The following is a 14,596-nucleotide window of genomic DNA, read 5'->3' as shown; positions in this document are numbered from 1 at the left end:
TAAACCCAGGAACGCCTAATCCGCGCTCCCTGACGCCCCAACTGGCGTCCAGTCTCCTAGCAACGACGGTTAGCCTCTGCCGCACAGCTCTTTTCTCGGGATCCTCACCCTCCACTCTCTGCCCACAGTCCCCCATTGGGGACTAGCGAAGCCCCTCTGCACCCCTCAAACTCCAGACCCGTCTCCTCGATTTACTTTTGTCTTCTACCCCGCCTCATTAATTTGCTCTGAATCAACACTTTCCCTTGTCCCTCCAGTCTCTGAAATTCTCTCTTCTCATACCATCCTGGGTTCCGCCATCCCGGGGACTAACTTGCTCTACTTCCTTTCGTGCTAATCCCGCGCCAGGCCAGTAGCCTTTAGATCATGGCCGGAGGTGAGTAGGGGATGGAGAGGTGGGTAGAACAGTTGGATAACAGTAGGGTCAGGCTTCCAAGAATAAGGGAATCGTTCTCGTCTTTTCACAGGTAATTTTGCCCAGAGTCCAGAGGAAGGAGGCGTGTGCATCACTGAAACCCTTATCACTAAGCGGAACTTGGCCTTCCCTGAGGATGAGGATCTGTCAGAGAAGATGTGAGTGCGGGCGGGAGGAGAGGGGTGCTGGACAATTGAAACACACAGAATGACCAGTCCCCTGAGTTGTACTGTTTCTTCAGCTCATCTTTGTCCCTCTCTTTACTTACTCCACGCATCCAGTCAGTGGTAATGTCCAATCGACTTTGCCTCCTTAAACAGTATTCTATTTCTTTTTTTTTCTTTCTTTCTTTTTTTTTTTTTTTTACCATGCCCGCTCAACTGCCTTGAATAAGGCTCTTAAGTAAGCCATCGCCTCTCAATAAACTCTTCATCAGTTTCCCTGCCCCCAGTCCAGGCTCCCCATATGGTTGCCAAAGTGATCCTTTTAAATGACAAATCTGATCAGGCACTCCCTGGTAGAACCTTCCTTGGGTCCCTAGTACTTCCAGGATAAAATCCGAATACCCTAGCATGAGTTGACCGTTGCTGCCTTTTTCGCCATTCTCCACAATTCCTCCAAGACCCTCTGTTCTCACACCTTAGCACCTTTTCAGATGGTGCTGAGCACCTGGGAGCTTGTTAGTAATGAAGACTCTCAGGCCCACCTCAGACCTACTGAATCAGAATCTGCATTTTAACAAGACCCCCAAGGGATTCGTGGGCAACTAAAGTTCTCCTCATCCCCCTCTCACCTTCCTGGCTAACTCCTACTTGTACGTCACCTCCTCCAGGAAGCATTCCCTGCTCCCCTATTGAGGACTCAGTGCACAGTCCATGTACCCCCTTAGTCCCTTCATGTGTCTGTCACCCGCTTGTCCTAGATGTTTGGCCTGCTTCCCTAATAGTGATGGGCAGGGACTCTCATTGGTCTCCAGTGGGCACTCAGTAAATATTGTGGAATTAATGAATGAGTGGATGAATCAAGTGATTTTCCTTCCATGGACCACTCGAAAGGGAAGTGAGGAAGGATATTCCTGCAAAGATTGTCTCATCTCTGTGCCAGTGCCCGCTTCCACCATCTGAGCTGGCCCGGGGAAGCCTTCCCTGGCCTCTGAGTCTCTCTGGGAACCATAAGCTGTTCAACCATTTCCCAATCCAAGGGTCCTATTCCTCTCACCCTCTGATTCTTCCCGGTGCTACTGATCGAGATCCAGGTCTCCAGGTTGACCTGGTTTCATGATCTGGACACTGCCTCATGAGTCAAGAAGTCCTGACATCTCAGCCAAGCCACTTAGTTCGAAAACCCTTTCCTACCCCCTCCCATCTTCCCTGCCAAGGGACCACAGAAGTGGGATCTGTTACACCACCTGCTGACTGTTCCCCCAGGTTTCACACTCTTGCTGAACTGCAGACTGTCCGCCTGGACCGAGAGGGGATTACTGCTATCAGCAACCTCGAGGGCCTCCAGAATCTTCACAGCCTCTATCTGCAAGCGGTACCTTCTTGCCTCCTGCTCTCCCTCCCCCCTTGCCCTCTATGGACCAAGTCTGTTTAATGTGAAAGCAACCAGTCAGGCCATCTTGCCCATTCCCTGGTGTTCAGGTAGGCAGACCTTCATTGAAACTGTTCCAGAGGGGGCACCTGGCTGGCTCAGTCAGTGGAGCATGTGACTCTTGATCTCAGGGTTGTAAGTTCGAGGCCCACGTTGAGGGTAGGGATTGCTTAAAAATAAAATCTTTTTTAAAAAATAAAATGTTGGGGCACCTGGGTGGCTCAGTCGGTTAAGCGTCCGACTTCAGCTCATGTCACGATCTCGCGGTCCGTGGGTTCGAGCCCCGCATCAGGCTCTGTGCTGACGGCTCAGAGCCTGGAGCCTGCTTCCAATTCTGTGTCTCCCTCTCTCTCTGCCCCTACCCCGTTCATGCTCTGTCTCTCTCTGTCTCAAAAATAAATAAACGTTAAAAAAAAAGAGAGAAAGAAAAGAAAATGTTCCCAGATGAATCAGGAATTCTCTTGAAAGACCAATCCTCCCAAAAGATCTCCTGAGCATGCTCCTGAATCACTGTTTGTTTTTCTTGTGTATGTCAGACACTTCCCTTGGTTTAGAAGTTCTTTTTGGTGTCTACCCTAAATCTCCCGTGTTCTATAGCTCGAGCGCATTTCCTGTTTTGAGGAAATGAAAGAGGGAACCAGAAGATTCCTCTGCATCCTTTAGAACCCTGAAGGCTGTCTGGTGGTAGTGGGTGGTTGGTTGATTGGATATACATATTCAACTCCTCCAGGTTGAATATATCCAGTGCCCTTAACCTTTCTTCACAGAAACCTTCGAAATCAAAGTAATATATGTTCATTGTTCCCTCCGTGTACATAAGCCACCACCAAGGCTTTTCCTATTTCCCCGTGGCCCCTTGGTTTCCTTCTTGATTTCCAGGTCACTCTTTGGTTGTGGGGTGAGCAGGGTATACTTTAATGAAGTTTATCTAGCCCCTAAGTTTACACCCCTAACCATCCACCCAGAGAAAGTAAATCATTTCGAGGTAGTGACAACTCCAGTTCCGGGAGTGGGGTGATTATTCCCAGGGTGCCAGCCCTTCAGCTGCAAGAGCAGACATGGTCTGCTTAGTTTCCCCACCTCATTTGCTTTCTGCAGAATAAGATCCAGCGAATTGAGAACCTGGCCTGCATCCCCTCCTTGCGGTACGTGGGGTCAGGGCTCAGACCCGTGGGGAGGGGGTCGGGAGGGAAACACGGGGACACCCCAGAGAACTGACTGGCTCAGACATCTCCAAGCCCAACGTCTGGTCAGCTCAGGACCCCGCAAGCCTCACTCTGCTTCTCTCACCCCAGAAGACCATGTGTCCCCATCCATTGTGTGGCTGCTCAGCCAGGGGCCCCGAGTGCCTGCTGCCTTCCCCCCTTCCTTTGGCGGTTCTGTGACTCAGCTCTGTCTCTGCACCCCTCCCTTCCCCTGCAGCTTCCTGTCTCTGGCAGGAAACCAAATCAGGCAGGTGGAAAACCTCCATGACCTCCCACATCTCCAGTTTCTGGACCTTTCAGAGAACCTGATAGAAACACTGAAGCTGGGTAGGAATGTCCTTGCCCCAGCTCACGGGCTAAGACTTGGGCAGGACCCTCCCTCCCTCCCCTCTGCCACCACCTCCCTATGCTTGTATTGGCAGCAAAGCCTCTGTGGGTCCTGGGAGGTGGAAAAGAGGCAGTGGCTTTGGGCCAGAAGGCACGTTTGGGACCCTCACTGCCCTCTCTTTGGTGTGTGCAGATGAATTCCCGCAGAGCCTTCTCATCCTCAACCTGAGTGGAAACAGCTGCACCAACCGGGATGGGTACAGGTGAGGATGCATTGACGGTGGGAAGAAATGGGGTGATGGCTGAGCTCCTCGTATTCTTAACTCCACACGGACTCCCTCTCGGCCTGCAAACTTGGGGTCACCATCCCTGGCACCTTCTCGTCTCTCACCCCAGCTCAAGTGGGCCGCTTTTTCTCTTCCACCCCGCCCCCCCCAGAGGTCCACATGGAGCCAGCCCTTAGCTCTTTGGGGCTGAGCGCAGGCCCGTCTCCCAGCTTGTGAACACCACCCCTCTGGGTGCGGTTCCTATGGCTTGTGCCTGCACGCCCTCCCAGGCCCCCCACCCGGGGCTGCCCTCCTGGGTAGCCTCTGCCCTTTCTGCCCTGCAGGGAGCTAGTGACACAAGCCCTGCCGCTGCTCCTGGACCTGGACAAGCAGCCTGTGTTAGAGCGCTGGGCCTCGGACGAGGAGGATAAAGACTCAAGCGACGAGGACGAGGAGTTCCCGGAGCTGAGTGGTCCGTTCTGCACAGAGCGAGGTGGCCGGGCTTTCCAAGGCTTGCGCCCTCCCTAGAACTCACCTCTGCCCTGTGGGGCACTGGGGAAGCTAAGATGGCAGCGGGGGCGAGGGAGGAGGCCCCAGGCCCAGACCAGCATCTGGGTCAGAGGATGGTACAGCCGGGGCCAGGTATCAGCCTGGCGTGCAGGCGACTCACCCTCCCCATTAGGGCCGACAGAGGGTTAGTTTGGGCAGGGTGTCGGCCAGAGAACTCCCGCCTCAGCCCAGGGGCCGTCCTGCCAAGCCATCTGCCGCCTCCCATCTTGGCCCCTCGCAGGCTTCCTCGAGGAGCTGAAGCAGGAGATGAGCAGACACAAGGAACTCAGGCAGCAGGCAGCCCTGACCGAGCACCTTCTGAGGATGGGGACAAAGCCCGCCCTCACCGACCTCCCCCAGCTGCCCGGGGGGGCCCTGGCTAGGGACGGCAGTCCTTCTGTCACTCCCACGCAGAGGAAGGAGACACCCCCCAAGCCCGCCTCCCTGCCACAAGCCACCTCTGCCACCAAGAAACCCTGCCCTCTGGTTTCCAGCCAGCAAAGCACTGTCCAGGCAAAGAAGGGGGCCCGAGCAGCCACAGCCCCCAAGGCCTCACTGGCTGGGGCCCCCAGTACAACCAAAATGGTGACCAAAAGAGTCAAGAAATGAAGTGCAGCCCCTCCCTATCAGCAAAGCCACAGGAACAAGGAACGGGGAAGAAACAGGGTCTCCTTCTCAGACCCCTCTCCTGTGGCAGGAGCCCACCCCAATAAAATGTCTCCAGGCCCTGAATGCGTCTTTCGCGTCACTTGGGGGACATCTCAGGGGAAGCAAGCCGCCAGGGTAGTGGGAAACAGTCACAGAAACACAGAACCTGATTCTAAAGAACACGTGTCTGACCTTTCGGGAACTACCCAAAGGGCTGGCACACCTCAACCCCTCCCCCCCAGCTTCCTGGGTCCTGAGTGGGCATCACCTTGTGGTAGATGCCATCTCACTGCCACTCCCAGGGACTGCCCTTCCAAGGCTCAAGCCAAGGACCCGAAACCCCGCGGTTCTAATTCTCCCCAAATAGTAGCCTCATTTTGTGCCAGGCGTGATCTCTTGCACACACGCGCTCACACACCTGGGGGGGGGGGCACCTCTCCTCACAGGCCCCTTCCACAACCTTCTCCATCACCCAAGTGAGAAGATTGTGCTGCCTGGCAAGCCCACCAGAAGCCCTGTAGCCAGCTCAGGGCTGTCCTTTGCTCTCATTTGGCTCTCCTGCCCCTGCCAGACCTGGGATCAAGTTCACTGAACAGGGAAATAACATACTTTATTGAGGCAAAGGCCAAGCTGGCCACCCAAAACAAGGCTGAGGGGAGCAAAGGGATTGCACTGAGGTCCTGTGCCCACCCCGGCCCCGTGGTGCTCAGGCATACACCTGGCTCTCCCTTTCCACAAAGGCCTGGAAGAGGCCGCCCAGCTCCTGTGGGGGTGGCACCTGCTCCCCGGAAAGCAGCCGCCGCGCAGCCTCCAGGCCCTCCTGCTCCAGATCCCGCTGCTTCTGCCGGAGCTGCCGCCCCCGATCCTGCCCAGGAAAGGTGGAGATGGGTCCCAGGGACAGGCTTCCCTCTGGACGGAGGGGAGACGCCTGCCATCTGCCACAGCAGGAGGAAGGACAGGGCACCCGGTCTTCTCCTGGGCAGCTGGCTTTGAAGGCAAAGACGCCGCTCCCCCAACTCTGGAGTCTCTCCTCCCCTCCCAGATCCCCTCATATTTCCAGAAGCCCAACTGGGGGTGGGAGAAGTGAGTCATGGCCCCAGAGTAGCCCCTATTCCCCGAGGGTTACCTGCTCGCTCTCTATCAGCCCCAGGGCCACCTGGTGCCGGAGGTAGAGGGTGTGCCGGCGATCCACCTGAGTCTGGAATCGGGGCTGAGTCCGAACAGGGTCCCGTGCTCCAAAAGTGGGGGACAGCACCTGGGGGGCCTGGGCCGCCCCCGCCCCGAAGATGAAAGGTTTGAACACTGACCTAACGGGACAGAGATGGAGGGAGCAAAGGTTATCACATCCCCCCGATCTTCCCCCGCCTGGCACCCTCTCCCCCGCCTTCCCCGCCCCCATTCCTCTCACCTGGATGGGTCTGGAGTAGCGGTGAGGAAGTGGACGCAGGGCTGTGTGGGATCCCGGGGCAAGATAGACACCATGCTGGCCGTGGTGCGAAAGCCTCCAGAGTCCATACAGATGCCGCTCTCCTTGTTCCTGAGGATGCCCATCATCACCTCTGCCGTGATGCCCCCTGCGAAGGAGGACAGGCTGAGGGGCCCTCCGGGCAGAAGGGGGACCTCTGGCCTTGGATCAAAGCTGTGGGAGAGGAGAGAGGCTGGCACCACTGTGGCCCTCCTGGCCCCCACCCCACCGCCGTCCACGCACTGACCTTGTTGCTGCTGCAGAAGCTGTTGCCCGGCCCGGAAGCGGGCTTTGGCAGCCTCCATGCGCACAGGCTGCTGGGTCAGGGAGAAGACCTGAGCGAAGTCAAAAGTGCTCTGCCCATCCCACCAGCCCTGGGCCAGGGCATGGGTCCGAAGGTCTGCGTGCTCGGCCGAGATGTCCGTGCCTACGCTCAACTGGTTGGAGATGTTACGGGCCCCTGCTGTGGAGAAGTAGGGGGAGGGGGGTGGCTCATTTGTCATTAAGCACCTACTCTGTGCCAGGTGCTAAGAAGATGATGGTGAAGAGAACGGACCTGCCCCCGTGGAGCGGGAGACAGACAAAATGATCACAGAAATAAATGTGAGCTTGCAACCGTGGTGCACGTGATGAAAAGGCACCCGCTTGCATATAAGGGGGAAACTTGACCACCAGGGAGTCCAGGAAGGCTCCCCAGAGGAGGCGGCCAGCTAAAGTACAAGAGGATTTAAGCAGGTAAAGTGGGGAGAGAAGTGCCCCACTGGGCTCACTTCCCACCTTCCTTGGGTGTCCCTGCCAGTGAGAAGTTTGCACGTGGATCCGCCCTGCCCTTCACCCATGGTTTTCCCACCCCCTCCCGAGGCTGGCAAAAGGGGACAGCTCTGGGAGGCGAGCCCCGGCGCTGGGCTCTCACCCTGGATCCTCTGTGCGGCCCACAGCCTCCCTGACGTCTCTAGCACCCACGCCTCAGTCCGGTCAGCCAGCAGGAATGTGTTGTGGTAGCAGAACGGTGTGGGGTCCTCCCGGCAGCTGCCCCCTTGCCCGTAGCGCGCCAGCAAGTCTGTGATCACACGCAAGGCCTCCAGGGCAGAGCTGCTCCGTTCCAAAGCCAGCCTGGCATGAAGGGATGCACGGAAGGGGAACGCAGCGTCAGTGGCTGGTGACGGAAGCTCCAATGGACGGAAGGCGCCCAGAGAGGCCCAAGTCACAGAAAAAAAATCTGCCCGAGTTGGTTGTATTAAAGCGCCGTTAGGCGGGTGTTTTCAAGTTCTTCTCTGAGGGTCCCAGGGAGAGGCCTCAAACGTGGTTTCGGAGAAAGCAGGGGCCCGAGTTCCCCAGCCTCTCTTCAACCAGAGCTGCTCTGCTTTCACTGGTTTTGTAAATCGGGACTCCGTAGGAGATTTCAGTTGGGAGGGAAAAAAAAAAAAAAGTACTTCTATTTAAAAAAGAAATTTGAAACCACTGCCCTATTTCTGGGCCAGGAGAGGCCCAGAAGTGGCCACATTCGGGAGCTCCTTACCAGACTGTGGCGATGGGGCCAGGAGAGAGGAGGAGCAGGGGCGGCCTCTCTGGTGACGGCAAGGGGGACAAAAAGGAGGAGGCCCTGGTGAATCTAGCTGAGGGGAGGGGAGGATGGCCTGGGTCTGTCCTCGGCTCTCAGCCTTTCAGTGTGTAGAGATGAGGGAAGGCAGGGTCCGCACCTGAGTAGGTCCATGCCTAGTAGGGCTTCCCCCTCTCCAACTGGCTCCTTGGTCCACACTGCCTCATTGCCAATGCAGACACCATGCTCATTGGCGCCCATCTCAGCCCCCCACAGCCAAGAAGGGCGGCTCAGGATTACAGCGTGAGTCCTTGACACCTGTTCCACCTCAATGTAGGTGCACTGCAGGTAAGGAAGGAGAGAGGGAGTCCATTCAGAAAGGGTTTTATCATTCCCATTGTACAGATGAGGAAACCGAGGTGGACAGCAGCTAACTAACAGGCCAGGTCCAGGTTGGTAGACTGGAAGGTCACGCTCTTCCCACCACATCCGGGGACTTGCCAGGTGCGAGGCGCAGAGGAGGAGGGTCTTAGAAGAATGCCTAGATCGACCACACCTCCCGCCGCTTCCATAAGGCCTAACCCACCTGGAGCCGGCTGCCAGGGGCATGAGTGCCTGCCGGTACAAACACCACCTCCTGCACCTCATCCCGCGGTCGGTCGGAATTCTTGGCAAAGATCACAGCTGGGATGGCCGAGGCCGGGGGCACGGAAACAAAGCAATCGCAGGAACACGGGGTGTCAGAGCTCCACGAAGCCATCTGGGGAGAGGTGGAGGTGCATGTGTCCCCCTCACGCCGCCTCTCCACCATCCTGGCCAGAGCTCAGCCCTAGGGAGCCCCCCGCTTCCCAACACGTGTAAACAGGCACTCAGGGAAGACACTGCTGTTGGGTCCTGGACACACTCGATGCGCGGCGTGCACAGCCCAGGCTCCAGGCTTGGGAGGCAGCAGGCGAGCGCACACCGCAAGCTCCCAGGGCCCTGCCCAACGGGGAGCCCGACCCACCAGTGCCGTCGCGGGACCACCTCCCTCGCCACCCCACCCCACTCCTTCGCCCCTTTTCTGTCCACATTCTCGCCTCCCCAATACCGTTTGCCCCTCACCCTGTCTCCCTCCAAGATCCCCGGCTTAGTCCCGGGCGCCACCGCCTCCGCTTCGGGTCATTGGGCGGAGGCTCACAGGTGACCTGGAAGGCTTTGGCCCGGGGGGCGGAGCCGGAACCAAGCGCCTGCAGGTCCTTGGTTTTCCACCAGGGTGCGCGCCAACACTACTTCTTGGAGCGCAGCAGCGTGGGAGACCTTGCCGGTCCGCCTGCCCTTCCTAGCTCGGACCGCTCACGGGCACTTCCAGCCGAGACACCATGGGGAGAGGCATCTGCAGGTGGAAAGGAACCCACGTAAAAAGAGAGGAAAGAAAAACCGGCCAGATTTGCTAGAGAGCGCGGATTGCTGGGGCATCTGGAGGAAAAACCTCAGCTCGCAGCGTCCTGGTTTCAATTACAAAGGTGCAACCTAGCCCTACCTCCCCCCCAGGGCATAAGATCTGAAAGATTGTTACAGGGAAGGAGGTCTAGGGATAACTTAAGTTAATGCATTAAAAAAAAATTTTTTTACATTTGTTTATTTTTGAGAGACAGAGCACAAATGGGGGAGGGGCAGAGAGAGAAGGAGACACAGAATCCGAAGCAGATTCCAGACTCTTGAGTTGTCAGCACAGTGCTGGACGCGGGGCTCGAACCCACAAACAGCGAGATCGTGATCTGAGCGGAAGTCCGATGCTCAACCCAGCCACCTAGGCGCCTGTAATGCATTTTTTAAATGCACATATGCTCAAAACCCATCTGACTCCCCAAAGGTAGATTCTGGCCCACAGTGCTCAAACTCATAGGAAAATAGCTTTGAAAGGAAATTTGGAAATTTCTAGTCCAAAGATTTTGTGCCTTTATATATAGTGAAACTGAAACAACAAAGGAGAAGTCTTGGCCAAGGGGGCACATACCGGTGTGGGGATTTGGACTCTGATCCCAAATGTTCTGCTTTCCAGGTCATTTTCCTCTATAATGCATCTCCATTACCAGCATTTAAGCAAACACATCTCACCCCTTTTTGCCCTATGAAGCCCTCCAGAAATGGGGACAGGAGAGATACTGCAGATTATCTACTTCTCCCACATCCATCCTGCCAAACAGTCAGGGTCGCTGTTCAGAGCCCTGGCCACAGCATCCCAGCCTGTGGTCTCTCCTGGGATGGGAATGAAGGCACAGAGGCCATGGCTTCCCCAGGAGGCCGACTGTGGGCAGGTGTATCAGATAAGGGTGTTGGGGGAGCTGAAATCTAAGATACTTTCTAATTGCCTGTAGGTATCTGAGGCTGATTCTGAAGAGGAAGCTGTCCCCAAGGAGGTGGGCTTCATTTTCAGAAGGGGGACTGCCACTTGTAAGATGAATTGACCTAGAAGCTGGGCTGGAGGCAGGGAAGAGCATCGCCTGGAACTCTAAACACTGGCATCTTGTCTTGCATCTGCTATGGAGCTGCAGTGGCTGTCTGGGCAGGTCACTTTATCTTTGAGGGCCTCCGTTTCCCCAGTGGCAAAATGATGGCACTGAACTAGATCAGTGGTTCTCAGCCATGGTTTGGGGAGGGAGGGGAGGCATTAGTTTTCAACCACGTGACTCCCACAGCACAACATAATACTTTAATACTCCACTACTCAGTGTTCCACAGACTGCCCGCATCAACATCACCTGAAAGCTTGTTAAAAATGCAGAATCTTGAGCCCCACCTCAAACCTACTGAATCTGAAGCATGTTAACAACACCCCCAGTGCAGGGGCGCCTGGGTGGCTCAGTTGGTTAAGTGTCTGACCTCCACTTAGGTCATGACCTCAAAGTTTGTGAGTTCGAGACCTGCGTCAGGCTCTGCATTGGGATCCTCTCTCTCTACGACCCTCCCCTGCTTGCATTCTCTAAATAAATATTTTTTTTTAAGTTATTTTTTAAAAAAAACCACCCCTAGTGTCAAGTTTGAGAAGCGCTGCTCTAATATGTCCCTAAGGGCATAACTTGGTGGGGTGCTGGAAAATGAATCAGGGTGTCTTGAAAAACTCCATGGGTGACTCTAATATGCCCTCTACCAGGTGGAAACAGCCAGACTATTTGGATCCTGAGACTCTTTTCAAACCTGCACGGCTAACATGCTGAGCAGTTGGGCTCACCAGAATTAATGGAAAGTGAAGGCGTCTTCAGGTGCGCTGTCGGGGAGGGGTTGTGAGCTTGCCCTTGGACGTCATTCCAGAAGCAAACATCAAGGCTGCGTGCTGACGATCATGAGCACCCGAAGCAGCCTGCCGCAAAGCCAGCTCCACTCCTGCACTTCCCCTGCTGCCCGCGGTGGGGCAGTGTGTGTCCGCGGGACCACAGCGCAGCCCCAGGCTGCAGTTCCCAGGCGGCCTGCGGCTCGGTCACTTTCCCATTCCTGATTTCACTCGAACACCCTAGAAGGCCTGTACTCCCACCTCCCAAGACAGCAGATGGCCACTCAGAGAGGTTGCCCAAAGGGTCAGCCCACATGGTCTGACTTCCCTAATTCCCTCCCGGCCCCTCCAGGATCATCCCTGTGGGGGCACCAGATCTGAGGCATCAATGGTGGCCTTGGGCTCCCTCAGGGGGGCCAGGCCAGCCAAGCAGCATTGCTGCTGATCGGAGCCAGTGAGCAAACATCAGAGCCCCACCAAAGGCCCCCGCTAAGAATGCGGGTCAGCAGGAGGAGCTGCGAGGGGAGGAGGGGTGGCCCTGGCCCTGCCCAGACAGGCCCAGCCGGCCCCACAGCTGCCCTCCTGTCCCTGGGGGCAGCGATGGGCTAAAGGAGGAGAGGACTCACCAGGCTCCTGGGGTCTAACTTCCCCCCGCCCCCAACCTCTTGGAAGACAAAAGAAGCACCCCAAGGAGTGGGGCGGATGGGCATGAGGTCACCATCACTGGAACTTTGTGTGCCCGCCCCTCTTCCCAGGCTTCCAAATCCAGGAGCAAGAGAAAATAAACAGTTGCTCCCCCCAAAATGAGTCTGCTTCCAGCTCCACCCCCTAAATCATTCTGATACCCCGCCCCCCATATCCCAAAGTGGCTTTAAACTTTGTGACTCCAGATTCTCCCAAACAAGTGATGAGAGGAGCCAATCTGGGTACCAGATTTGGCTCCAGGAAATTGGGCTAGGGGTGGAATGGGGGAAACCGGAATCCCACTAGGGAAGATAATAATTTTGGCCAAAATGTAGGATGGGAAGGTAAAACTACACAGTAATCTGGCCTGCCCCTTTGGAGTCCCAAATCGATCCTCTGTCAACCTTCCTAGCTTTGGGGCTCTGGAGTCATAAGGTGTTTGTTTCTCACTGCACATGAATTAGGCACCAGCTGCAATACCAGAAATTGGGCAGCCCAGGAAAGTGTATACAGATGGGCATTTCTGCATATCCAAGGATGCCCGATGGGTCCAGTGAGGGTGCGTTTGTGCACACTGTGGTTGTGTAACTGTGGCGGGCCCTCTAGCTGAGAGTTGCAGTAGGATCCTTCCCTCATACTTTCCAGCTGGGCGGGAGCCCATCAGATATCTTGGCTGCCTTTCATCGCCTTGTCCCTGATAGGGATCATCCTGGGTGAAGAAATCGCTGTCAGTCACCCCCGCCTCACTGACAGCCAGAGGGACTGATCACACCCCCACGGGGGCGGGGTGACGGGGCCCCAGAGGCTGGTTCTCTCTGCGAAGGCAGGGAACCAGCATTCTTGGCAGAGGAGGGGAAAGAGGGGGCTTATATGTGGAGGAAGGAAATATCTACACCCTTCTTATCCCCCAGGGAGGGACAGTCAGCCCAGCTATCAACCCTGAGGGAGCTCCTCCTTCCTTCGGCATTAGCCACCTCCAGGGAAGGATCTGACCCTTCTTCAATCGGCTCAGCTCTGCCCCAAACAAAGGGAGGTGAGGCTGCGCAGGGCTGCAGGATCAAAGGGAAGTGTCCACCCCACCCAGCAGCCGGCCTTGTCCTCACTGCTAAGGGACACTGAGTCAAAAAGGAAACCAGAGCTGGAAGACAAATGAAGCAATGATGTGGTTGATGACTTTATTATGGCATAAAAAACACAGGCTGTTTCTTCCTCCTCCTCCCCCCGCCCCCAAAGTGGGTTCACAGCAGTTAAAAGAAAAAAAAATCCTACATTTCTCCTCTAGGGGGCTGCCTAGAAGGGGGGCAGACAGCCAAGCAACCTAGATCTATGAAGGAGGGGAGCAGAAGAAAACCTATCCGAAGCCCGCACCGGCACCCTTGGAGCTCAAGGCCTCCGTAGGGGGAACATCGGTGTCCCCCTACAACCTCGAACAGCCATTCAGGAGTTCCCCATAGGATGGTCACTGGGGAAGACTGTCCTGGTGGCACCAGGAGGGGGTGGCTGGTTTCGATGGGTGGAGGAGAAAGGCATCCCACACCCACAGTGCCTTCCCTCTCTCCCCCTCTCTCCACCTGCCCAGGCAGCCTGCAGGCGCTCCCAGATCTCTCCTGCCCCCAACCCTCTCAGCAAGGAAAGGGACCTCTGGTTGGGGTAGCAAGAGGTAGGGAAAAGAGGGAGCAAAAAGAAAGAACATTACTTCTTAAACTACCCCAGGCCCATGAGCCTCTCAGGGAGAGTCACCCTGTCCCTTTTAAGAAGGGCTCCCTTTTTTACACAAACACATATTCCTACCCAGACCCCAGACCCACTTCCCATTTAGCTCCCAGTCCTGGGGACTGGGCTCCAGCATCCCTAAGGGAGGAAGAGACGCTGTGGGCCTATGTCCTAGGACCTTGGACGGGGTGAACAAGGTGGGGTCTCTCTAGCTGGAGACCCCAGGCTCAGTAGAGAAACACACACACACGTACAAACAACATGCACACACACGTGCCCTAATATTAAATAAAATACCTTTTGCTTATAACTTAAAAATCAATACACAACTAATCCTCGCATAGGGGTCCGGGTAGAGAAAGAGGGGCAAGGGGGAAGGGGAGGTCAGGGGGAATGTTATGGTCTCTACCTCTAGCCTGGGAAAGCCCGCTAGTTCCAGATCCTTCCCCCATCAGCTTCCTTCCCTTTGCCTGACTCTGGCTCTGCCCCTGCTAGGCTTTCCCCTCCCCAGTCCCCACTCCAGGATCACAATCAGGATGTATTTCTAGCATCTAAAGAAGGGGACAGGAACAGCTTCCTGGATATCACCTCAGAAGACAGACCCCTTCCACTAGGAGAACACCTCCTTCATATGCAAAGGGAGTCCCCCTGCCCAGAGTCAAAATGGGGAGAAAGGAGCCTTCTAACACACACTCTATAGGAGGGGCCAGTCTTGTAGGCAGCAGAGAAAGGAAAAGGCAGAGCAAAGAAAGAGCTGGGGCTTAGTGAGCAGGTGGGCAGGGGCACAGTCCTCCGCTCCAAGTGGCGACCACTGTAGGTCCCTGTGCTGGGACACCTCACCTACTCCCTGGTCAACCAAGTAACCCTCTTCCTCTCGTCCCTAAGGGAGAAGCAAATGATGGGTGACCTGGGATGAGGGACCTACATCAATTCTAGGG

General features: G+C 55.9%; 2 protein-coding genes across 5 annotated transcripts; one reads left to right on the top strand and one right to left on the bottom strand.

Moving 5' to 3' along the window:
• Window positions 1-23: 23 nt before the first annotated feature.
• LRRC46 (leucine rich repeat containing 46) lies at window positions 24-5,087 on the top strand. 2 transcript variants are annotated; one of them, XM_015078615.3, is made up of 8 exons: window positions 24-376; window positions 468-573; window positions 1,843-1,951; window positions 3,107-3,153; window positions 3,431-3,540; window positions 3,734-3,803; window positions 4,151-4,278; window positions 4,597-5,087. In XM_015078615.3, the coding sequence occupies exons 1-8, from the start codon at window positions 367-369 to the stop codon at window positions 4,962-4,964; spliced, it is 948 nt and encodes a 315-aa protein (XP_014934101.2). In that variant the 5' UTR covers window positions 24-366; the 3' UTR covers window positions 4,965-5,087. The 2 variants fall into 2 exon arrangements, with proteins under 2 accessions (XP_014934101.2, XP_026889752.1); XM_027033951.2 differs by having other exon boundaries at window positions 4,151-4,299.
• A 500-nt stretch (window positions 5,088-5,587) lies between these two features.
• SCRN2 (secernin 2) lies at window positions 5,588-9,268 on the bottom strand. Of its 3 annotated transcripts, none has more exons than XM_053211880.1 (8): window positions 9,113-9,268; window positions 8,595-8,768; window positions 8,169-8,350; window positions 7,382-7,581; window positions 6,716-6,931; window positions 6,412-6,577; window positions 6,130-6,310; window positions 5,588-5,912 (listed from the first exon to the last, which is right to left on the bottom strand). In XM_053211880.1, the coding sequence occupies exons 2-8, from the start codon at window positions 8,766-8,768 to the stop codon at window positions 5,589-5,591; spliced, it is 1,443 nt and encodes a 480-aa protein (XP_053067855.1). In that variant the 5' UTR covers window positions 9,113-9,268; the 3' UTR covers window position 5,588. The 3 variants fall into 3 exon arrangements, with proteins under 3 accessions (XP_053067855.1, XP_053067856.1, XP_026889751.2); XM_027033950.2 differs by having other exon boundaries at window positions 5,595-5,868; window positions 9,113-9,267; XM_053211881.1 differs by lacking the exons at window positions 8,169-8,350; window positions 9,113-9,268 and having other exon boundaries at window positions 8,595-8,732.
• Window positions 9,269-14,596: the final 5,328 nt, after the last annotated feature.

The sequence above is a fragment of the Acinonyx jubatus genome, chromosome E1 (assembly GCF_027475565.1).
Source record: "Acinonyx jubatus isolate Ajub_Pintada_27869175 chromosome E1, VMU_Ajub_asm_v1.0, whole genome shotgun sequence".
NCBI lineage: Eukaryota > Metazoa > Chordata > Mammalia > Carnivora > Felidae > Acinonyx > Acinonyx jubatus.
Note: the sequence above shows the minus strand (reverse complement) of the source record. Positions and strands in the feature narration are given on the sequence as shown.